This window comes from Hyperolius riggenbachi, chromosome 12 (genome assembly GCF_040937935.1).
Source record: "Hyperolius riggenbachi isolate aHypRig1 chromosome 12, aHypRig1.pri, whole genome shotgun sequence".
In the NCBI taxonomy this organism is placed as follows: domain Eukaryota; kingdom Metazoa; phylum Chordata; class Amphibia; order Anura; family Hyperoliidae; genus Hyperolius; species Hyperolius riggenbachi.
In genome coordinates, this window is record NC_090657.1 from 113,584,601 (window position 1) to 113,610,332 (window position 25,732).

General features: G+C 46.4%; 1 protein-coding gene across 3 annotated transcripts in view; it reads left to right on the forward strand.

Moving 5' to 3' along the window:
- The window catches only part of LOC137542588 (amine oxidase [copper-containing] 3-like), an 89,245-nt gene extending 65,720 nt beyond the window's left edge, over window positions 1–23,525 (forward strand). For all 3 annotated transcript variants that reach the window (XM_068264619.1, XM_068264621.1, XM_068264620.1), the window contains exons 3-4: window positions 18,219–18,348; window positions 22,659–23,525. In XM_068264619.1, the coding sequence (XP_068120720.1) occupies window positions 18,219–18,348; window positions 22,659–22,946 (418 nt within the window). In that variant the 3' untranslated portion in view covers window positions 22,947–23,525. The remainder of the gene's footprint in view (window positions 1–18,218; window positions 18,349–22,658) is intronic.
- The last annotated feature ends 2,207 nt before the right edge of the window (window positions 23,526–25,732 follow it).

Below are 25,732 nucleotides of genomic sequence, written 5' to 3' on the forward strand. Positions count from 1 at the left end.
ATTAACCTACAATCACCATACATTAAAAAGTCTTTGTCTCCTGTACCTTAGGGGAAGGAAATATTAGATTTTATTCCTATTTGATCATGTACAGTTCAGTTTATCAGAAAAACGTTATTCCGTCATATGGAAATCTCGACACAATATGACAATATCTGAGAGTTCTCTTGTTCTTTTGTGTTCTTTTCCTATCCTAAGTGCCTTGTTTGTTTCCAAAGGCACGTTATTCGACCTAAAGAAGCGGTTTTCACCGCGAAACTCGTTGTCTGCTAAGTGCCCAATAAAGCATCTATATATTTTAGAACTATACTCAGTGGATGGACTACTTTTTTATAAGGTAGGACCGCTGTTTATTATTTTGTCTATTGTTCATGAGCACATAAGGTAAACATCATACTGTGCAAATCTACCGGGCGCCTCCTACACCCTTCTACGTATCTTTCCACCCCTGTATAGGGGTTACCACTGGACCAAGTGGAATTTTCAAGAGGAGCTGCGACCATCCGCCAGCAAGGCCGAGTGGGGGATGGTACTTTCCCACATGCGTCCATAGTGGTTGCTTTTATTGCAACCCTCTTTTGTGAGTATAATAGTCTTATTTCTCACATTGTCATCTGTACTTACAATATTGCACCAGATCGGGCTGCCGGTTTTTCTCCCGTCCTTTTTTCTACCCTCCCAAATCGTAAACAATAGTGGGTGGCACTGTGTGCCATTTGAGTGCTAATTGGTGCAGTTAGCCATGCGAGTGCTGTGTACAGGCCAAGAGTGGGTACTGAGTGCATGTAGGTGCAGTGGGCAGGACATGAGTGAGTAGGGAGTGCCACTTAGGGTATGCATGTGTGCCATGTATTGGGTATTGGGTCTCATATAGGTTTGGACAATGAGTGGGTACTTGGTGCTATTTGGGTTCTGGCCATGGAAGGGTACTAGGTGCATAGAATGGCATGGGAATTTGGTTCTGTGTGAGTACTGTGTTATGTGGGTGTGGGCGTTGATTATTGTGGTATAGGGTGCCATGTGGATCCTCCTAGATGCAAATACTGGATGCCAAGTGGGTACTGGGAGTGAGTACAGGGTGACATGTGGGTGATGGGTGCTGGCAAGTGGGGTATTGGTTGTCATGTGGGTGCTGAATGCAGATTTAGGGTGCCATGTGGGTTCTGGGTGTGGGTACAGGGTGTCATTTGGGTTCTGGCTATGGGTGGGTATCAAGTATCATGTGGGTGTTGATTGCAGGTACTCAGTGCCTTGTGAGTTCTGCGTGTGTACTGGATGTCATGTGAGTGCTTGGTGTGGGTACTGGGTGCCAAGTGGAAGCTTGGTGCAGCTGAAACTACTGCAGATGAAACATGCGGGTGCTGGGTGCAGGTACTAGATGTCACATTGGTGCAAATACTTGGTGCCATGTCTGCACTGGGTGCTGGCTATGGGTGGGCATTGTGTGTCATATGGGTACTGGATGCAAGTATTGGATGTCACATGGGTGCAAATACTTGGTGCCATGCCTGCCCGTGGTGCTGGCTATGGGTTTGAATTGTGTGTCATGTGGGTTCTGAGTGTAGATACTTCGGGTGCAGTAACTGGTTATGTGGGTGCCATGTAAAGGCTGTGTGCAGGTGTGAGTACTGGGTGCCATGCCAGGGTGCAAGTACTGGGTGACAGCTATAGGGGGAAGGGGTGCAGGTACTGGGTGTCATGTGATTGTTTGATGCGAGTATTATATGCCATAGGGATCCTGGATATGAGTGTGTGGATGCAGAGTGGTGGGAGATTTGGGGAATTTCTTCTATTACAATCTCTCATCAACAGAAAGAAATTATGATGTTGGGGATCGCGAGTTATTAGTCTTCAAGGCCACATTGGAGGAGTGGTGCTATTTAATTTAGGAAGTGCAAAAATCCAGTAACGATATTTACAGATCATTAGAATTTGGAGTATTTTTGTACTATAAAAAGACTGAGACCCTGCCAAGCTAGATGGGCTCTATTCTTTTCCAGGTTTTTATTTCTTATCACTAGAGATGTCGCAAACCTCCGATATTCGGTTCGCGAACCGCGTTCGCGAACTTCCGCGGAAGGTTCGGTTCGCGGAGAAGTTCACGAACCGCAATAGACTTCAATGGGGAGGCGTACTTGGAAAACTAGAAACACTTATGCTGGCCAGAAAAGTGATGGAAAACATGTTTCAAGGGGTCTAACACCTGGACCCCCAGGTGGCGGAGTGGGATACATGCCAAAAGTCCCGGGGAAAAAACTGGATTTGATGCAAAGCAAAGGGCAGAAATCACATTGAATGCTAAATTGCAGGCCTAAAGAGCTTTTAAACATCTTGCATGTGTATACATCAATCAGGGAGTGTAATTAGTGTACTGCTTCACATTGACACACCAAACTTACTGTGTAATGCACCGCAAACAGCTGTCTGTGTTGTGACGGCCGTGGTGGACTACTGCGCAGTGCGCACCATGGCGAGATTGCTCTTCCTCACTCAGTGATGTCTGGTTAGGTAATGTCTGTCTGCCTTATCAACTTTCGATGGTTCTTTCTCTACCATTGTTAAAGCTTACATCTATTTTTTTTTTTTACATTACATTTTCTATTTGCTGTTCAGTACCTGTAACGAGAATCTATTATGGAGGACAAGTCTGCCATTGTGACCAAGGGTAATGGCGAGGGAACCCTTCCTGATGTGATTCCGATCTGGAGTTGTAGCCTAACAAACGGCTACCACCACACATCCAGGAAAGGAGGGCAGCAGGCATGCCCGCCCCAAGGTAGTGACCAAAAATAACAATACGGGAGGACTTTCGAGGCCCTGCTGTTTTAGAAATAAATTCACTTTAAATCCTTTAACGAGAATCTGTTATGGCGGACAAAGATGACAACACTTGCCTTTCACGAGAATCAGTTATGGAGGGCAAGTCTGCCATCCATTCAAGTGCAAGGTATGCACTGACTGCCAGGTATATCAACTTTCGATGGTTCTTTCTCTACCATTGTTAAAGCTTACATCTATTTTTTTTTTTTACATTACATTTTCTATTTGCTGTTCAGTACCTGTAACGAGAATCTATTATGGAGGGCAAGTCTGCCATTGTCACCATGGGTAATGGCTGGGGAATCAAGGATTGATTCCGGTCCGAAGTGGGAGCCTGCTGAGACCCATGCTGTACCTGCCCTGACCGTGCTTTGCACACCAGGCATCTGTGGTCAGATGGACCCTTGACCCAGCGGAAGACAAACCAACTCGAAAGCATTGGCCAAGAATGTTTTATGGAGGGCAAGTCTGCCATTCCTTCAAGTGTGTGAAACTTTCGATGGTACTACTTTCTCAGTACCATGGTGACTGACCACGGGTAATGGCCGGGGAATCCGGTTTCTATTCCATTCCGGAGTTGGAGCCTAAGAAACGGCTACCACCACACATCCAGGCAAGGAAGGCAGCAGGCATGGCATGCCCGCCCCCGAGGTAGTGACCAAAAATAACAATACGGGAGGACCTGCTGTTTTTGAAACAAATTCACTTTAAATCCTTTAACGAGAATCTGTTATGGCGGACAAAGATGACAACACTTGCCTTTCACGAGAATCAGTTATGGAGGGCAAGTCTGCCATCCATTCAAGTGCAAGGTATGCACTGACTGCCAGGTATAATACAATGTGCAGTCACAGATGCAGTGAAAGGTATGCAGTGACTGCAAACAGCCGTTTGTGTAGTGACGGCCATGCTGGACTGGTGCGCAGTTGCGCACCATGACGAGAGTGCAGGTGATGGTGGCTTTACAGCCCATATGGTCGCCCGGCTGATGTAGCTGAATGACAGAACAGTGACTGTCCAGCTGATCAAATTTGGTCTGACCACAATGAAGCAACGACCTTATTATCTTTGCGGAGTCACAGAGGTGCCAAACTTTATCGGGACCTAGAGCTGTGTGATACTCCTGTTGTTTAATGCCTGAAGAAGCGGGATCTTGCCCGTGAAACGCGTCGCAGTTGTTCTCGGAGTATGTAAATAAATTGTTTTTGACTTAAGCGACAGCATCGAGTCTTTTTTGGGTCAGTTGGTCCACCACCACCACCCGAATATGTTTAAACCTTTTAGTGTGTTTTATCCTATTGGCGCCTCTGTACATCGCTATATTATTATCTTTGGTGTGCCAACCCCCCAGACACTCATATAGCCGGCGGTCATTGCTTCATTGTGGTACGCAAGCCCCTTCACCGTGGCAAGGTAATGATCACGAAGGGGGATAGGCACATGTACATGCCTTTTGTTTTTTTGTTGCGGCCGCCCGCAATGCAGCCAGAAAAATTAGGCAGGCATGTACACGCACCAGAAAAATTTGTATAGTGGCCGCTGCTAGCAGCGGCCTTAAACATTCAGGAATCCGCCTAGAGTCCTGGACTCCGTTCGGTGGTGGTGGAGAAGGCAGTCAAGCGGCCTGCAAGCAGAGATGCTGTGTGTGGGGACTGGCTTAGTCTTCGGCCGGGCAGTAGCCCTCCGGGATCCATGCCTTATTCATTTTGATAAAGGTGAGGTACTGAACACTTTTGTGACTTAAGCGACTTCTCTTCTCAGTGACAATACCTCCAGCTGCACTGAAGGTCCTTTCTGACCTTCTGAGAACTGAGAAGTTGTATGGCAAATTGGGACAGCTCTGGCCACAGGTCAAGCCTGCGCAACCAGTAGTCCAAGGGTTCATCGTCCCTGCTCGCAGTGTCTACATCCACAGTTAAGGCCAGGTAGTCGGCTACCTGCCGGTCCAGGCATTGGTGGAGGATGGATCCGGAAGGGCTATGGCGAGGCGTTGGACTAAAGAATGTCCGCATGTCCGACATCACCCCCAGATCGCTGGAGCGTCCTGTCCTTGCCTGCGTGGACTTGGGAGGAGGAGGATTACTGCCAGTGGTACTTTTATTGCGTTGTGCTGTCACATCACCCTTAAACGCATTGTAAAGCATCATTGCCAGCTTGTTCTGCAAGTGCTGCATCCTTTCCGCCTTCTGTTGAGTTGGTAACAGATCTGCCACTTTGTGCCTGTACCGAGGGTCTAGTAGTGTGGCCACCCAGTACAGGTCATTCCCCTTGAGTTTTTTGAAACGGGGGTCCCTCAACAGGCTGGACAACATGAAAGAGGCCATCTGCACAAAGTCAGATCCATATGTACTCTCCATCTCCTCTTGCTCTTCCTGAGTGATGTCACGCAACTCCTCTTCCTCCCCCCCAGCCACGAACAATACCACGGGACGTGGAGCAGCACCTGCGGTTGTTCTTCTGCTGCCGCCTCTTCCTCCTCCACAGAAACACCTTCCTCATCCTCATCTGAGTCTGACTCCTCTGCTTCCCCACACGACTCCTCTTCTTCCTCCTCCTCCCCCCTCTGTGCTGCCGCAGGTGTCGAGTAAACATCTGGTTCGGATGAAAATTGCTCCCACGACTCCTCCTGCCGTAACTGTTCCTGTTCACGCTCCTCCACAGCTTCATCCACCACTCTACGCATGCCACACTCCAGGAAGTAAGCGTAGGGGATCAAGTCGCTGATGGTGCCTTCAGCGCGACTCACCAGGTTGGTCACCTCCTCAAACGGCTGCATGATCCTGCATGCATTTCGCATCAGTGTCCAGTTCGCTGGCCAGAACATCCCCATCTTCCCAGATTGTGTCCTTCTACTGTAATTGTACAGGGTGACGGCTTTCTCCTGGTCTAGCAGGCAAGAGAACATGGGCAGGGTGGAATTTCAGCGAGTCGGGCTATCGCAAATCAGGCGTCTCACCGGCAAGTTGTTTCTCCGTTGAATGTCCGCAAAGCGTGCCATGGCCGTGTAAGACCGCCTGAAATGCCCACACAACTTCCTGGCCTGCTTCAGGACGTCTGAAGTACTGGTAAAGCCTGGGTACTTTGACACAAATCTTTGCACGACCAGATTCAGCACATGTGCCATGCAGGGTACATGTGTCAGCTTTCCCAAATTCAAAGCGGAAAGGAGATTGCTACTGTTGTCACACACCACGTTGCCGATCTCCAGCTGGTGCGGGGTCAGCCATTGCTCCACCTCTTTGTTAAGAGCAGCCAGGAGAGCTGGTCCAGTGTGACTCTCCGCTTTGAGGCAGGACATGTCTAGAATGGCGTGACACCGTTGTACCTGGCATGCAGTGTAGGCTCTGGGGAGATGGGGCTGTGTAGCTGGAGAGGAGGAGATGGCAGCACCACTAGAGTTGAACTACCACTCAGCCAAGGAAGAGGAGGAGGATGACAGCGAAGAGGATGTAGCAGGAGGAGAAGGAGAGGAGGTGTCAGAAAGCCTGCCTGCAAGTCGTGGAGGTGTCACAAGTTGGTCCGCTGCGCAGCCACGTACTCCCTACTTGCCATCGGTCACCAGGTTGACCCAATGGGCTGTGTACGTAATGTAGCGGCCCTGCCCGTGCTTGGCAGACCAGGCATCCGTGGTCAAGTGGGCCCTTGACCCAACGCTCTTCGCAAGAGATGACACCACTTGCCTCTCAACTGCACGGTACAGTTTGGGTATGGCCTTTTGCGGAAAATAATTGCGGCTTGATATCTTCCACTGCGGTGTCCCAATGGCCACAAATTTACGGAAAGCCTCTGACTCCAACAGCTTGTATGGTAATAGCTGGCGAGCTAATAGTTCCGCCACGTCAGCTGTCAGACGCCAGGCAAGAGGGTGACTGGCAGAAATTGGCTTCGTCCGCTCAAAGACTTCCTTCATGGACACCTGGCTACTGCTGTGGGCAGAGGAGCAGGAGCCGCTCAAGGGCAGAGGCGGTGTGGAGGAGGGTGGCTGTGAAGGTGCAAGGGAGAAAGCGGCTGAAGATGCTGCACCTGAAGGAGGAAGAGGAGAATGAGGGTGGCTTGTCTTTTGGGAGCTGCTTTTCCTCAGGTGCTCTTCCCATTGCTGTTTGTGCCTTTTCTCCAGGTGCCTTCGTAAGGCACTTGTCCCTACGTAAGTGTTGGCCTTTCCACGGCTCAATTTTTGGAGACAGAGAGAACAGTGGCTTTGCTCCGATCTGAGGTACACAGGTTAAAAAATTTCCAAACCGCTGAGCCCCCCTGGGGTGATGGCACTATGGTAGCATCAGCAGCTGACCTTGAAGGGCATGTTGGCTGGCTGTCCATAGCTGGCGATACATGGCGCCGGACACTGCCCCCAGCTGTTTCTGAGGACGAGCTCCCTCTGCTTCTTTCATGGACTCGTCTCCTCCTACTCCTCTCTGGCTCCCCCTCTGAACTGTCCCCCTGGTCATCTCCTCTATTGGGAACATACGTGGCATCCGTATAATCATCATCGTAATCCTCCTGCCCAGCTTCGCTTTCCTCAGACACCTCCACAACTGCACCAACATCAGGTGCTTCATCATCCCCCTCCTCACATGTTACGTCCATACTATCGCCCCCTAACTCAGACGTATGAGGTGTTGTAACTTGCTTAGCGCCTTCATCTTGTTGTAGCATTATTGGCTGCGAATCAGTGATTTCCACACCAAATAACTCCTGTGAAGTGTCAAATGCAGCGGATGTGGATCACGCTGATGCTTTATGGGAGGGAGCACGCCGTCTGAGCAGGCAAGCTGAATGGAATGCTCATACAATTACATTATGGACATTGTGCAGTGACAGATTACCTTGTCTATCTAAGGAGCCCATTGAGGTAGCTTCATTGAAAGTGAAGAGTCCTGCTGAGACTGTCCTGTTGGTTTATGCAATTCCTAGTTAGGTACACACGCGCATGAGACTAGGGTCGGCCGATCCAGATCTGAGTGAGGATGTGTGTTGAAAGGTGGCATGTGAGTATGTGTCCAGGAGTACTCCTCGTGTGCTAATCCCACGTCTTGTTTTTAAAGGGTTACCTTTTAGGGGGATGGTTTTTCACATGATTTTCTACTAATAAACATTTTTGCAGACAGTTTTTTGAGTGGCGGTTGTTTAATTTTATGTCTTTGCAGCAGATGTGGTGCTTGTGGTAGCACTGGTGGCTGCGGGAGATGAGGTGTTCTGTGTTAAATACTCAACAACGTCCTCACAATTTTGGGAAGTGATGGCACGTGCCTTCTTCTGAGCACTGTACTTTGGGCCACACAAAATCACATCAACACCACCTCGCACAGACCTGCCGGTGCCAGGTGACCTTCCTCTGGGTCTGCCTCTACCTCTTCCTCTGTCCATCTCGGGGGGATGCTAGGTATATGCAGTGAGGTGGGTTCACTGAACACAAAGGTAGTTAAATGCAGTGAGGTAAGTTCACTGAACACAAAGGTAGTTATATGCAGTGAGGTGGGTTCACTCAACACAAAGGTAGTTAGATGCAGTGAGGTGGGTTCACTCAATACAACAGCTAGCTATATGCAGTGAGCTGGGTTCACTGAACACTAAAGGTAGTTAGATGCAGTGAGGTGGGTTCACTGAACACAATAGGTAGTTATATGCAGTGAGGTGGGTATACTCAACACAAAGGTAGTTAGATGTAGTGAGGTGGGTTCACTCAACACAACAGCTAGGTATATGCAGTGAGGTGGGTTCACTGAACACTAAAGATAGTTAGATGCAGTGAGGTGGGTTCACTGAACACAAAAGGTAGGTAGATGCAGTGAGGTTGGTTCACTCCACACAATAGGTAGTTATATGCAGTGAGGTGGGTTCACTCAACACAATGGTAGTTAGATTCAGTGAGGTGGGTTCACTGAACACTAAAGGTTGTTAGATGCAGTGAGGTGGGTTCACTGAACACTAAAGGTTGTTAGATGCAGTGAGGTGGGTTCACTGAACACTAAGGTAGTTAGATGCAGTGAGGTGGGTTCACTCAACACAATAGGTAGTTATATGCAGTGAGGTGGGTTCACTCAACACAAAGGTAGTTAGATGCAGTGAGGTGGGTTCACTCAACACAACAGCTAGCTATATGCAGTGAGCTGGGTTCACTGAACACTAAAGGTAGTTAGATGCAGTGAGGTGGGTTCACTGAACACAGTAGGTAGTTATATGCAGTGAGGTGGGTATACTCAACACAAAGGTAGTTAGATGCAGTGAGGTTGGTTCACTCAACACAACAGCTAGGTATATGCAGTGAGGTGGGTTCACTGAACACTAAAGGTAGTTAGATGCAGTGAGGTGGGTTCACTGAACACAAAAGGTAGGTAGATGCAGTGAGGTGGGTTCACTGAACACAAAAGGTAGGTAGATGCAGCGAGGTTGGTTCACTCCACACAATAGGTAGTTATATGCAGTGAGGTGGGTTCACTCAACACAATGGTAGTTAGATTCAGTGAGGTGGGTTCACTGAACACTAAAGGTAGTTAGATGCAGTGAGGTGGGTTCACTGAACACTAAAGGTAGTTAGATGCAGTGAGGTGGGTTCACTCAACACAAAGGTAGTTAAATGCAGTGAGGTGGGTTCACTGAACACTAAAGGTTGTTAGATGCAGTGAGGTGGGTTCACTGAACACTAAAGGTTGTTAGATGCAGTGAGGTGGGTTCACTGAACGCTAAAGGTAGTTAGATGCAGTGAGGTGGGTTCACTCAACACAATATGTAGTTATATGCAGTGAGGTGGGTTCACTCAACACAAAGGTAGTTAGATGCAGTGAGGTGGGTTCACTGAACACTAAAGGTAGTTAGATGCAGTGAGGTGGGTTCACTGAACACTAAAGGTAGTTAGATGCAGTGAGGTGGGTTCACTCAACACAAAGGTAGTTAGATGCAGTGAGGTGGGTTCACTCAACACAACAGCTAGCTATATGCAGTGAGGTGGGTTCACTGAACACTAAAGGTAGTTAGATGCAGTGAGGTGGGTGTGGTGATATACTGGGGTGTTTATGATGTAAGGATAATACAGGAACATATTTCTTTCATTTTTCTGTCTGTATCATATGGGATTGTCTGGTAGCCAGTCTGGCTTTGAAGGCTGGCCGCTGGCTTCCTGGAGTTCCTTATATAATGTTAATTAACTCTGCATTCAATGGCAAGCAGGGGGAGCCATTGTCTGCTTCTAATTGGGGAAAGAGGTAATTAGATAAAGAGCCCCTCTTTTGTCTTTTGTTGCCGTATTTTGATCTTTGTATTCATGTAAACAGCCCCCTTGTCCCACTATACAAATCAGGACTGAGTCTGGACTGTTGAGGAAGCCTTAAGATGTCTGTTAGGATACAAAGTAGAGATGCCTTTTGATGTCTGTTAGGATACAATCTTACCTGTTGAAATCTGCAACCTTCAAAAAGCTAAAACAGGAACCCTTTGAAGTTTACATATCACATGAAGGATATGACAAGCATTCTGTGATGTTACAATCTAGGAGATTGCATTAGTTCCTGGGGGCTGGAGATTAAATGCCCCAGGGGACATTTCAGACTATTTAAGTTGGTCCAGGACAGTCACAGGGCATCTTCTCCTGGAGGTAGCGCATAGCTAGGGCCTAGGGATGATCTCGACTCCTGGTCGAAAAACGGCGTTCTCCCGCCAACAACGTTCTAACCTACGCTGGTAACGTTCTTTTTTCCCCGGTTTATTTTACGCAACTGTCCTTGTGTGTAACTTTGTTTGTTGAACTCTGTAATGTTTATTTTGTTTTTGTAATCTTTTGTGTATATTATTTTCTGCATTATTCCATTTTTTTCTCTGGAATATTAAATTGTTATTTAATAAGTTTGACTTCTGCTGTACTAAACTAACACTCATAGCCTAGAAGAGACTGAAGTGTAACTGTGTCCATGCCTGATTTTACGTTTGAGCAACACTACCGTATGAGATTGTAATTGCATTGTGTGTATGGGGCACGACTGCGCTCAACAGCCGAGTGGGAAGTCTAACAGTATCGTTCGGAACGACTGTTAGTGGTTTTGCTTCACTACAGTGTAAGATTGCAACTGTATGTGTGTGTGTGCGTGGCGTTCCCGTATTCGGCCTAAATCGCAAAGCTTACCCGAATACGAAAACGCGGATTGCGCGGTGAGCACTCGACAGCAGAGTGGAAGTGTCTAGCAGCAGCTAGTGGTGGCAGTGAGAAGTGTTCTGAGGGGTCACAGCCTTGTTTTAGCGTGACTAAGGCTGCTTCCCCTCTCGATCTGGTCAAACCCGCAGTCGGGAACCGTATACGCAGGCGTGCTGCGGGCCGGTTCCTGACAGTGGGTTCACTGAACACTAAAGGTAGTTAGATGCAGTGAGGTGGGTTCACTGAACACTAAAGGTAGTTAGATGCAGTGAGGTGGGTTCACTCCACACAATAGGTAGTTATATGCAGTGAGGTGGGTTCACTCAACACAAAGGTAGTTAGATGCAGTGACTGAGGTGGGTTCACTCAACACAACAGCTAGCTATATGCAGTGAGGTGGGTTCATGGAACACTAAAGGAAGTTAGATGCAGTGAGGTGGGTTCACTCAACACTAAAGGTAGTTAGATACAGTGAGGTGGGTTCACTCAACACTAAAGTTAGTTAGATGCAGTGAGGTGGGTTCACTGAACACTAAAGGTAGTTAGATGCAGTGAGGTGGGTTCACTGAACACTAAAGGTAGTTAGATACGGTGAGGTGGGTTCACTGAACACTAAAGGTAGTTAGATGCAGTGAGTTGGGTTTAATCAACACAATAAGTAGTTATTTGCAGCGAGGTAGGTTCACTCAACACAAAGGTAGTTATATACAGTGATGAGGTGGGTTAACTAAACAAAACATGTAGTAGTAGGTAAAAAAGTTTGCAGCAGCTCGCCCTAGTCTGTCTATGTGCAGGCACACGAGTGAGTGTAATGGCCGCCGGAGCCTGCCTTATATAAGGGGGAGGGGGGGGCTCCAGGGCTGAGTGTAGCCGGATTGGCTACAATGTGCCTGCTGACTGTGATGTAGAGGGTCAAAGTTGGCCCTCATAGAGCATTATGGGGCGAATCGAACTTCCGGGAAAGTTCGCCTTCTCTGGCGAAGGCGAACCACCCGAAGTTCGCCTGGAACCATTCGCTGGCGAACCGTTCGGGACATCTCTACTTATCACCTACTGATCTCGTTCAAAGATTTCCAAACCTGATGCATTATCAAGGATGTTTGATGAAGAGGCCTCAACTAATCAGTAGGAGACTATCCTTTCACCCAAGCCTAATGGTTCAACCCAAGTTACTTTCTCAAATCAGCATTGGGAAATTGGCTTTTACCATTACATTGGGATTACATCAATACAATGATTTCGTCCTTGCTGAATCCAAGATTTTTGTTCCTGAGGAATTATGAGTGGAGGTTCTGAAGTTTTGCCGAGATCATTTGCTAATACATCACTTTGGGTCTACCAAGACATTAAGATTGCTTAAGAGGAATTTCTGGTTGTCCAGAATGACTAAATACTGTAGTCAATACGTTTTGTCCTGTAATATCCTGTAATATGTGCTTGTTTCAAAATGCCCCGGACAAGACCTTGGGTGTTATTGTCTCTTCTGACCATGGGACAAGATTCCTCTCGACTTTATTGTGGACTTGCCACAATCCAAGGGTTTTACATTAACCTTGGTGGTTTTTGAACGGTTACCAAGATGGCGCATTTAATTTCTATGAAGGGAGTAGTGGTGCTTATAAGGACTAGGTAAATACAGCTTTCCTTAATTACAAGTAAAAATCGGCAGTTACAACACAACATCGTAATTGGACATTTGTAATTGAGAGGGATTATGGCTACCGATTACGAGTGCACTTGTAATTTTGATTATGACCTGTAATGTCGAGTACTTCGAGTAACCAGGGGAATGCACTTTCGGACTAATCACATTGTCCTTAGCATGTCTCTAGTAAACAATAGGAATGAGCTGAGCTTGTGTCCACTCCTACCTACATTACACTTCCCCATAAAAAAAACAAACCTGGCAGCCATTTTATAGTCTGCCTGGAGTGAGTGCAGAGTAAAGCTATGCTGCTTATTGAGGGACAGATAGACATCAGTTCTGTGTGATATTGAAAAATAAAAATAGCTGCTGACTGAGTAACATTAATTGCCAAACCGTTGCAGTTTTTACAGTTGCTGTCTGAAGTGCAGTGTTCATAGCTGCACACTCCATCATACCACCAGCATTGTGTTAGCACTGTCACTGTTCTTGGTATATTAAAAAGAGTCTGGAGCAGGGCCGGCCTTAGGTTTCACAGCGCCCTGAGCGTAACCAGATTTTGGTGCCCTCCCCCATTCATCCTCTTCGTGTGTGTGTGTGTGTGTGTGTGTGCATGCATATAATAGGCAGATCCCCCCTTAGTGTATATAGGCTACTAGTCTTGCATATGTAGGCAGATCCCCCCCCTTAATTTATATATAGGCAGATCCCCCTTAGTGTATATAGGCTTAGGCTACTAGTCTTTCAGTCGCAGATCCCCTTTTAGTGTATTTAGGCAGCAGATCCCCCCCCCCCCCCCCTTAGTGTATTTAGCATAGGCATATTCCCCCTTTAGCATAGGGAGGTTGGGGGTGGGGAGCCTTACATGCCATCAGATAATTCATCAAGCAGTCTCATGCCATCATATAATTCATCAAGCAGTCTCATGCCGTCAGAAAATTCATCAAGTAATCACATGCCATCAGATAATTCATCAAGTAGTCACATGCCATCAGATAATTCATCAAGTAGTCACATGCCATCAGATAATTCATCAAGTAGTCACATGCCATCAGATAATTCCTCAAGTCGTCGCATGCCATCAGATAATTCATCAAGTAGTCACATGCCATCAGATAATTCATCAAGTAGTCACATGCCATCAGATAATTCATCAAGTAGTCACATGCCATCAGATAATTCATCAAGTAGTCACATGCTGCCCAATAAAAATAAAGTTGCAACAGTCAACCAGATAAAATAATTAAGTAGCCAGGTACCTCACAATAAACAAATTACATAGACACAATTTAGTAGCCAAGTCCACCCTGGATACATAAGTTAAACAGCCATGTTCACCAAATAAAAGAATTAGATAACTATGTGCTCATAGATATCAGTAGGTAGAAATATGTGCCCCTAGATGTTAGGTAGCCATAGCGGACCCCCAATTGCTGGCTGGGTGCAGGATGGTTGCTGGGTGCTGGTAAGGGCAGTGTGCAGGCTGGTGGCTGGGTGCAGGGACAGGGTGCAGGTTAGGGCAGTGTGCAGGATGGGTGCAGGGACAGGGTGCAGGTTAGGGCAGTGTGTAGGCTGGTGGCTGGGTGCAGAGACAGGGTGCTGGTTAGGGCAGTTGTGGCTGGGTGGGCAGTTGTGGCTGGGGCAGGGTGGGCAGTTGTGGCTGGGTGGGCAGTTGTGGCTGGGGCAGGGTGGGCAATTGTGGCTGGGTGGGCAGTTGTGGCTTGGGCAGGGTGGGCAGTTGTGGCTGGGTGGGCAGTTGTGGCTGGGTGGGCAGTTGTGGCTGGGGCAGGGTGGGGAGTTGTGACTGTGGCAGGGTGGGCAGTTGTGGCTGGGACACGGTGGGCAGTTGTGGCTGAGGCAGGGTGGGCAGTTGTGGCTGAGACAGGGTGGGCAGTTGTGGCTGGGTGGGCAGTTGTGGCTGAGGTAGGGTGGGCAGTTGTGGCTAAAGCAGGATGGGCAGTTGTGGCTGAGGTCGGGTGGGCAGTTGTGGCTGGGGCAGGGTGTGCAGTTGTGGCTGAGGTAGGGTGGGCAGTTGTGGCTAAAGCAGGGTGGGCAGTTGTGGCTGGGGCAGGGTGGGCAGTTGTGGCTGAGGCAGGGTGGGCAGTTGTGGCTGGGTAGGCAGCTGAGGTAGAGTGGGCAGTTTTTGCAGAGGCAGGGTGGGCAGTTGTGGCTGAGTGAGGTAGGGTGGGCAGTTGTGGCTAAAGCAGGGTGTCGTATAGACTGCTAGCAGATGCGGCCTGTAGTCAGTACAAACCATCACCTACATATACATATCAGGAGGACATATAGAGGAGTGATAGTGCTATTTACAAAGTGGTTGTATAATGTTCTTTAACATGTTTCACCCTATGGCTTTTTCAAAAAGTACTATACATATATACAATGAGCATAGTGCACCCCCCACCAGGAAATTGTCCCCCAGCAAACAGCCCAAGTCAGAGCAGTCTATACGACAGCTGACTGAATGCTAGTGGCTACAACCATCTCCTATACCAGCAAGGTTCTAAACCTCTATGTGGAATAGCTACACCACATTATGCATGCAATTATGCAATGAACTTTTTCTCCTGATTTTTCTCCTAGGTGATATTTTTAAACTTGTCAATAAAATGCATTTTAAGCCACCAGAATGCAAGAAAATACTCAAAATAATTTTGAGAGTACTTGTTCACCTACTTTTTGGTACTTTTTTAGTTGAAAAGCGCTGGAAAGTTATTTTAAATTGAAGATAAAAAATTATCTCCTAGGAGAAAACTCAGGTGAAAAAGTGAATTGCATATGGCCCTATATGTCCTATTGTGGGGGATAAGCCAAGACCTCCACACTAGAGGTTTTATACATTAATTTGTGAATCTTGTTAGGCACGATTAAAGTTGTGTTTCTTTTACTGACCATTAGGTCCAATAATGTGGAGCTAAATACTCCTATATTTATACTCAAAGGGCTGGTCATTAGTGACCCTGGGCCATATGCAATTCACTTTTTCACCTGTGTTTTCTCCAAGGTGATATTATTACAACTTTAAATAAAATGCCTTTTAAGCCACCAGCCAGCAAACAAATACTCAAAATATTTTTACAGAAACGTTTTACCTACTTTTTGGTACTTTTTTCCATTGCAAAGTGCTAAAAAGTTATTTTAAATTGAAGATTAAAAATGATGTCCTAGGAGAAAACTTAGGTGAAAAAGTGAATTACATATGGGCCCCTGTGTTTGATTATATTTCCCTGGTATATTTTCTCGGTTGTGTGCATATTCAGCTAAAGCAGGGTGGGCAGTTGTGGCTAAAGCAGGGTGGGCAGTTGTGGCTGAGGCAGGGTCAGGGCCGGTTTAAGCAACAATGGGGCCCCAGGGCAAAATATACCTGGGGTCCCCCCCAACAGATACCCCGGAACAAAAATCTGCATTAAGGGACCTTTTTTGCAGCTGGTATAGTCAGGGTGTAAAGCCCCAATCGGTCGGATCTCCACATTCTGGCTACCCCAGCCTGCATGGGGGACAAGGGGTTAAAAAGTTTCAGGAGGGGGGACCCCACATATTTTTTTTTTTAAAAATTCCCACACTCTAAACATAAAATAAGATTGGGAAAATAGGAAAAAATGTCAGGGATCTTCATGCAGCCATATTGCGGCTGTATAACGATCCCTGGCCAAAGCGCTGCGGCTGCGTATGGACCCCCAGGAAACCCCGTCAGGAAATTTATTGCTCTTTCCTTTGATGCATGTAAAATTACACTACCGTTTGCTACTAAAAGTGACATTTACCGCATTTAAAAGTATACTTTTTTCCTTTGAAACTTTAAAATCGATTTTCTCAAAAACTATAAGGTGATTTGAAATTTTTTTTTCCTCTTGTAGCCACTGGGGGCCCTGGGTCAATTGCCCCCTTTGCCTCTATGGTTGCGCCGGCCCTGGGCAGGGTGGGCAGTTGTGGCTGGGGCAGGGTGAGCAGTTGTGGCTGGGTAGGCAGTTGTGGCTAGGGCAGGGTGGGCAGTTGTGGCTAGGGCAGGGTGGGCTGATGTGGCTGGGGCAGGGTGGGCAGTTGTGCCTGGGGCAAGGTGCTGTTACAGACCTCAGATCTCACGGCGACCGGTCCCCGCAGCCTGTCCCCGATCCACTGCTCATAGTTACTGACAGACCTCAGATCGTGGCGACAGCAGGCCATGCACGCTACCCGCGCTCAATGTACTCCAAATGCGGAAGTGACGTCAGTGGTCAATGACGTCACTTCCGCATTTGGAATATGTTCAGTGTGGATAGCGTGCATGGCCAGTGACTCTACTGTCGCCGCGAACTGAAGTCTGTCGGGGACAGGCGGCAGGGGCAGGAGCGGCACTGGGAGGGGAGGCTCAGTGGTATGGGGGCAGGTATGGCGCCCATAGCACCAGTCATGCCTGTACCCCTACAGATCCACCACTGGAGGCAGAGCTGCAACCCGCAGCAGCAGTTTGCTGGTTTTCGCCCGCATCACCCCCCAGCGGCACCAGGGGGGGAGGGGCAAGACACTGAGCGAGATGGACCCATCTGGAACACGCAGCAGCAGCCAGATAACATATGCGGCCAGGCGGCAGGAGCGCCCCCCTGGAACCTGGTTCCCTGAGCGATCTCTCCGGTCGCTCAGGTCAAAGGCCGACCCTGGACTAGAGTGACATTTAGTGACAAATACTGCAATTTTCACAGTCACACCAATCAGTACCGGTAACGGTAAAAAAATATTTTTCTCAGAAGGGCATCTCGGACCTGTACCGTCATGTGCAGAGGCAGGTCAATTAATCTCATTCAAACACGGATGAGCAGGAGCAGTAAGAGGAGGAAGAATAATGCTGTCACAAATAATGTTTGAAAGACCAGGTGTCTGCAGTCAAATGGACATTAGCCCCAACACTTTGTGCTAGAGATTCATTGACCTGTCTCTGCTCATGACAGTACAGGTCTGGGATACCCGCCTGAAAAAAATATTTTCTTACCATTACTGGTTGGTGTGACTGATAACTGCTACTATTTGTCACTAAATGTCACTCAGTCAGTGACAATTTTTATTTTTTTGAAATAACAAGAACAGTGACAGTGCTAACACAAGGCTGTTGGTGTGACGCACTGTGCAACTACGAACGCTGCACTTCAGACAGTAAGTGTGAAAACTGTAACCATTTGTAATTATCACCAATGTCAGAGACACTCAGTCTTACTTAAAGGTTATGGGCTGTAATGGTGATGCAGCCACATACTACACTATATACTACACTGTATATTGGTTGTGGTGTATATAAACCAAAACACACCACACCACAAACAGCAACAATAACAAGTCAAATTAACAGCAGGATCAATAGCAGTCCTGACAAGGACTATTGGGGTAGTGATCAGTTCTGACAAGGACTATTGGGGTAACGATCATCCCTGACAAGGACTGTTAGGGTCACAATCAGCCCTGACAAGGACTATTGGCATAGTGATCAGCCCTGACAAGGACTACTAGGGTCACAATCAGTTGATGAACTACAAGGAGCAAAACACCAATAAAGCAGCTAGACAGCACTGGATCACGCAAAAATTATTTGTCACTCAGGCAGGCTGTGTATGATACACTTGTAAAATGATAACCTGCTTTGTTTTAATATATGTCTTCTAGGTACAAGTTAGCCATTACCAAATACAAATCAGATGAGCAGCAGAGTAGTAGCATCTACAACCAAAATGATCCATGGTCACCATCAGTTAAATTCTCTAATTTCATTGACAATGAAAGCATTAAAGATGAGGTAAGTATGTTGCCAGTTTATCATTCATTGTAGTTTATGAAGTATTTGATATCTTTAGAGTGCATACAGTTTCAATTGCTTATTAGGTGCCAATATTTTGCAACCCTGAATTCTGTCATACAATGGTTTGCTGAGATGTTGGCTGGGATTTATTTAAAAATATCTTTATGTGAATGTGTGAACATATTTGCAGTTGTGTGCAACTATTAATTTACTAACCTTTTAGCAATGCCAATCGCGGAAGAAATCCCCGCTGTTTACATCATACGGCGCTGCAGCGCAGCAGCGCCGTAAGGCAGATCGGCGATCCCCAGCCTCTGATTGGCCAGGGATCGCCGGCATATGATAGGCTGAAGCCTATCCGTCCTGCGCAGCCCATGGAGGGAGAGGGAGGGACGGGAAGGTAGAGAGCGCCGAAAACGCTGCGGAGGGGGGCTTTGAAGAGCCCCCCCGCAAAGCGCAGAAAGCCGGCGGCGATCAGACCCCCTCAGCAGGACGACCCCCTAGTGGGGAAAAAAGGGGGTAAGTCTGATCGCCCTAGCATAATCCTGATCTGTGCTGCGGGCTGGAGAGTCCACGCAGCACAGATCAGGCAAAACACCCCTGGTCCTTAACCACTTAACGACCGCCTAACGCCAATAGGCGTCGGCGGGTCGTTAGTGGTATAGCATGGAAACGGCCGCTCGATTGAGCAGCCTTTCCATGCCAGTTCACGGAGGCTGTCTCCGTGAACAGCTGGCGAGCCGCCGTTCGCGGCTCGCCGGCGAAATGTAAACACACGGGGAACAAATCCCCGCTGTTTACATCATACGGCGCTGCTGTGAAGCGCTGCTGCTGTAAGGCAGATCGGCGATCCCCGGCCTCTGATTGGCCGGGGATCGCCGGCATATGATAGGCTAAAGCCTATCCTAGGATGCGCAGGACGGACTTCCGTCCTGCGCATTACGGATGAAGAGGGAGAGGGAGGTGAGCGGAGGGAGGGCGGAAATGGCTGCGGAGGGGAGCTTTGAGGAGCCCCCCCCCCCAGCTACTACGTAATAGCTGGCGGCGATCAGACCCCCCCAGCAGGACATCCCCCTAGTGGGGAAAAAAGGGGGGAAGTCTGATCGCCTGGCCAGAATCCTGATCGGTGCTGTGGGCTGTAGAGCCCACTCAGCACCGATGATGAGAAAACCCGCTGGTCCTTAAGTGGTTTTTAAGTGGCTACTAGAGTAGGCTTTTAAAATGGACCAATTGTTCTGAATGATGGGTTGTAACTGTGAAGCCATGGGTGAATAATAAAAAAACAAAAGAAATTCTGCTTACATTATCCCTGCCTCTTTCTTTTGCACCCTTTTTCTGCAGTCCCGGATCAGCTTTGAACAATCCACATTCCTAGCTCTCAAAAAGGCTTTAGAAATGGCAGATTAGTCATGCGTACATGCAAAAAGGGCATCTGGAAAGAAGGGCGCAAGATATAGACGAAATTATACGTTTTTATCTACAACAATATTTTTCTCTTTTATACATTATAAACGAAAATCAAGTGCTAAATATGTCGATTTAATGGAAATGAAATTGCAATATACCGTCAAAACAAAAAACAATATTTACACTTGTATTAATTAAATGAATTAAATATTAATTAGTAATATAATTGTAGATATTACAGGTATTTTACTGCAACTATACTGTACTGTACTCTCACACAGATCTCTCCCTATCCCTATTCCTAACCCCTAGACCCCCCCCCCCCTGGTGGAGATATGCATAATTTAATTTTTTTATACATTACATATGTTGTACTGTAACCCTACCTAACCCTACTCTTACACAGAACCCTCCCTGTACCTAACCCCTAGACCCCCCTGGTGGTGCCTAACCCTAAAACTCCCCTGGTGGTGCCTAACCTCAGAACCCCCTGGTGGTGCCTAACCCTAAAACTCCCCTGGTGGTGCCTAACCCCAGAACCCCCTGGTGGTGCCTAACCCTGAATCCCTCCAGGTGGTGTCTAACCCTAACCACCCACCTGGTGGCACCTAAACCTAAGCATCCCCCTGGTGGTGCCTAACCCTAACCATCCCCACTGCACAAACACCCTTACACACATATAAACAATAATATATTTGATACCATAAAATACTTCACTACAAATAACATGAATAGAATAAATTATATATTTTTAATAGAATAAATAGCCTTAAAATCACGTACACATTAAAAATATTACAAATAGAAAAAGTTATATATTTATAATAGAATAGATAGCCTTACAATCACGTACGCAATAAAAATCTTAAAATAAGGTAATATTAAAAGCGATATATTAGAAAGATAATAAATCTGTAAACTATAATCAACGCATTATAATTCTGAAAACAAGGTTAATACCAAAAGCGATGTATTTCTAATACAAGCTTGAAAACAATATTTAAGCATTATACGTATGAAAACGAATTTTAAAACGATAAAATAAGTGTAAACGAAAATTTACTTGTTACACTCCTGAAAGTGAAATTTAAAAATGATAAAATTAGTCAAAACTAATTTGCAAATGCGTTTCTCGGCTTACTGCCGCTTCCTCAGGTCAATACATGTGCCTGTCGGAGATTTCGTACGGGTATCCGGGCGCCAATGCCATTGCAGGCATTGGCGCCCGGATACCCGTACGAAATCTCCGACAGGCACATGTATTGACCTGAGGAAGCGGCAGTAAGCCGAGAAACGCGTTGTCGAAGTGCACCAATAAAAACCGAATTTAATCGTAAATATCCACTCGTTTATATTTTCGACTATACATCTATAAGGTAGGACGATTTCAATACTCCATACCTTGTGGAATGAACATAGTCTCCGTTTGCTCCAAATTTATATAGCAGTAACTGATTTCTATCATGATGTTACCCAGACCGGGCGCCTCCTACCCACTATAAATTTAGTAACACTTCCCCTCGTATATGTTCTATACCGAGGGTGATTTAGTCGAATCTCTCGACAATTAAATCGTTTTTCTTGGGAGTAGCGACCATCTGGGATTTACAAGGCCGAGTGGGGACGGTACTTCTCCACCTGCGAATACGAGTGGTTGCCTTGCTGCAACCCACTTTTGTGAGTATATACTCAATTACTTTACAATATACCCATACCCACTAACGATATTGCACTAGATTGGGCTCCCGGACTTGTTTTGTGCTTTTCCCTCTCCACTACTCTATAATTTGCAAATGATATTTGTAATACCTTATTCTTTACACAAAAACTTTTGTTAACACAAACTGCTATTTCTCGGGCGCCCTAATTTCCTCTCTGGTGCACAATAGCCGATATTTTGCATTGCAGCCTATGGGTGCGCCCTTTTTGTCCATTAGCCATATGCGCCCTTTTTTACTGCTTCCATTAGTCATATCCTCTTGTATGAAATCTCTCTAACTCACGGCTTTGAGACATAAAATCCATAAGGTTGGAATTATTGCAGTTCAAATACTTTCTTCTTTTGTTTTCTTTATGTTATTTTGTCTCTTACAGCTACAATAAAGCTACTAAAGCTACCATTACAATTACAGACTGGTCATTTCTTGGTCAGGGGGATCTAGTACTTTTTACCCTCACTGTATCTCTGTCATCACTGTATCTCATAGTGTACTGTAACTAACATTAACGGGCATTAAAGGATACCTTAGTGCCGACATGAATCAGAAATGGACACCCTGTGTGTGTGTGGGGATGAGCACATAGGCTTACCGCATCTCCTGTGGCACGGAGTCCATCCCTGTTCAGCTGCAACTGGCCCCTTTCACAAGCCCTGGTCGGCGGGGATGATGCAGGCGCATTTTACCCACATGAGTACGTGCACACTACCACGGGAAGACATGGTCAGCATACAAGGCCATCAGGAACCCAAGTGGACATACTGCACATGAGCGTGCAGTATGTACAGGTCATGATACCGCGTGCTTTGGCTACATCTTCCCGTGGGAGTGCTCACAATACTCCTGCGGGCACAATGCGCCAACCTCGCGGACCAGGGCTTGTGAATGGGGCCAGTTATAGCTGAATGGAGTTGGAAGCAGGGCCATGGGAGGTGTTATGAGCCTATGTGCACCTCCTCCCACACACAGGGTGTCCATTTCCGATTGGGTTCAGCACTAAAGTATCCAATGAGAGAACATCTCAGGTAGAATTGATCACATTTAGCACCAAATGCTAAAATATTAATTGTTAATAAAATGTCTTTAAATTATTCTGTAATTTGCTTTCATTCTTTTTAGAGGATTTTTTTATATGAAAAAACAATACAATAACAATTTTTACTAATATTACTTTATTCACAGGATTTGGTGGCTTGGGTCACTCTTGGGTTCCTACACATTCCTCATGCTGAAGACATCCCCAATACAGTAACTGCTGGAAATGGAGTGGGCTTTTACCTCAGACCTTATAACTACTTTAATGAGGACCCTTCAGTTCACTCTGAAGATGCTATGTATTTCCAGCCAGACGATGATCTTAAATCGTGCAGTGTCAATCCATTAGCCTGTATATCTGAAAGTGCTTCCTGTGCTCCAAAGCCACCACAATTTTCCTACAATGGATTTGAAAACACCTATATAATACTATAACAAATTGTATTTTTATATGTTGGTAAACTATAAACTGTGAATATGTGGTGACTAAAGATAGAACAATTACTTATGCTTATTAAATCTCACACTCGTTTGACCAAACAGAGAACAGTACTATATAATTCATGCATTCTACCAAATATATAATGTGCTTTTATTTTAACCATTTCAGCCCGCGGCTATTTTTAACCTTATGGACGAGAGGAATTTTCCCCTTTCAGTGCTCCTCCCATTCATTCCCCAATAACTTTATCACTACTTATCACAAAGAAATGATCTATACCTTGTTTTTTTTCCGTCACCAATTAGGCTTTCTTTGGGTGGGACATTATGTTAAGAATTATTTTATTCTAAATGCATTTTGCCGGGAATAATACGAAAAAAATGAAAAAAACAAACATTATTTCTCAGGTTTCGGCCATTATAGTTGGAAAATAATACATGCAACCGTAATTAAAATCTGCACATTTTATTTGCCCATTTGTCCCGGTTATTGCAACGTTAAAATTATATCCCTAGTATACTGTATGGTGACAATATTTTATTTGGAAATAAAGGTACATTTTTTCAGTTTTACATCCATCGCTAATTTTTAGCTCATAAATTTACAATAATATTGCCCTCCCTGCGGCTCTAGCAGCTGCCACGTCGGTCATGAAACTCACGTCCACGCGGCATAAATGATTAATAGCCCACACCCAGATGTTTGCAGATGAGCAATCTGCCCCTCATGCCATTCTAAAAATTCTGTGATGTCTAATTTGCTTGAAGTGTTTGTTTTTTTTTTCACTCTTAGAAAGTAGCATATAAATTAACCCTTGTTAAAGTTTATTTTTTAGTGGTAATAAAAAAAATGTTTTGGTCTTCAAGAAGCTAAAGAAGCATTCCATGGTCCACTGAATAGTACAGTATTTCAAAGTTACAACAGTTTTAGACAAGGGTTTTCCCTAATTTATAATCTGCTTTGAAAGATTACTTCAATAAGTTTTCTCTGACCCTGAAAAGCTAAGTGTCTTGGTCCCAGTTTACTTTGCTAACAAAAATAAGCAAGTTCTCACAGGCAGAGTTGGAACTGTCAGTCAAGTTGCCTGCATCTTTAAATATTTTTCATTCAAAATGACTAAGTACGGTCCTCCAATCTTTCCAATTGCTAAATATCTTGGTTCACCACAGTTAAAAAACCTGGAATATGGGGGCGTGGCCGGCAGCCCGAGGAAGATGGCCGCAATCTAACCTTGCTCTGCATCCCTCAGCTGCATCCGTTGCAATCCAACCTGCCTCCGGCATCCCACAACCAGCCTAACACGCTAGACGTGACGGCAAGGCGGCCCTCCTTCACGGGACACCGACATCGTGCAAATCAAGCCACCTGGGAAGCTGATATTGAGCCCCCAGTGAACCACGGTGAACGCCCAAGATGGCGCCTGGGAAGAACCAGCGTGGCGAGTCTCCGGGCCCAGCTTCAGACGACAGTAGCGTCTCCTCACTCCGCTTATCCACCAGATCTAAGCAGAAAGCTTCAGCAACCCCACGGGGTACAACAGGTGAGCGCACCCATGACCAAGCCCTGCTAGAACAGTTTGAGCAAATACTGCTGCGTAGGCTAGACGAAACTACAGCCCGCATTACATCCCAACTTAAGAAAGAGATCAGGGAGCTGGGGACCCGGACTCGTGAACTTGAGAAGCGAATGGACAAGGCAGAGATAGACTTAGAGACCCACGATAGAGACATCGGGACCCTACAGACCGATGCTTACTCCTCACAGCTAAAGATGGAGGACTTCGAGAACAGGACCCGCAGAGGAAACCTGAGAGTCAGGGGAATCCCAGAGACAGTGACTGATCTCACCTCCATGATCACGGCGCTCTTTCAGGAGCTAGACCCAACCATCCCCATAGATCGCTTGGAGTTCGACCGCATTCACAGAGCCCTGACCCCTTTAAAGCAAAATGGCCCTCCGCGAGATATTATACTCAAACCCACCTTTTATAATACCAAGAAAGCGCTGCTCCGGGCTGCAAGAGATAAAGGTGAGCTATCCTTCCAGGGAAACAACTATCAGCTTTTCGCTGACCTGGCCCCGGCTACAGTACAGCGCCGGAGAGCAATGAAGCCGTTCCTACAGATCCTACTTGCTAAGCAGATAAAATACAGTTGGGGTTTCCCCTTTAAGCTGACTTTTACCTACCAAGAAGAGCAGATATCCGTGTCGTCTCTGGAAGAGGCCCAACAGAAATTTGAGCAACTTTGCCTCTGTCTCCCAGCGAGTTCACCCGCTCATAGCCAGCACTCCTCGAGATCTCTCCCATTCTGGGACACAGTGAAGCCCCGCCGAAACAAACCCAGACGCCGCAAGAACCTCGCTCCGCTCTCTCAACTATCAGATCCAGGCTGAAAGGACTGTGAAAGCACCAGGATGGCTAAGTATTAGCTCTGTTTTTGTATCAAGCCTCCCCGCTTGAACTCTTGTTCATTTTCGCCCCCCCTTTTTTGTCCTGATCCCTGAAGTGGCCTTAAAGACTAGGGAGATTTCAGGTTGAGATTTCTCCTGCACGGGAAACAAGTAAGGAGGACGAGGAAAATCTCATACTTATGCTGTTTTGTTTTGATTTTTCTCACAATGCCTGCTCAGTTGATGTTCGTGGCTCAGGAGTAGTGTTGGGCGAACAGTGTTCACCACTGTTCGGGTTCTGCAGAACATCACCCTGTTCGGGTGATGTTCGGGTTCGGCCGAACACCTGATGGTGTTCGGCCAAACTGTTCGGCCATATGGCCGAACC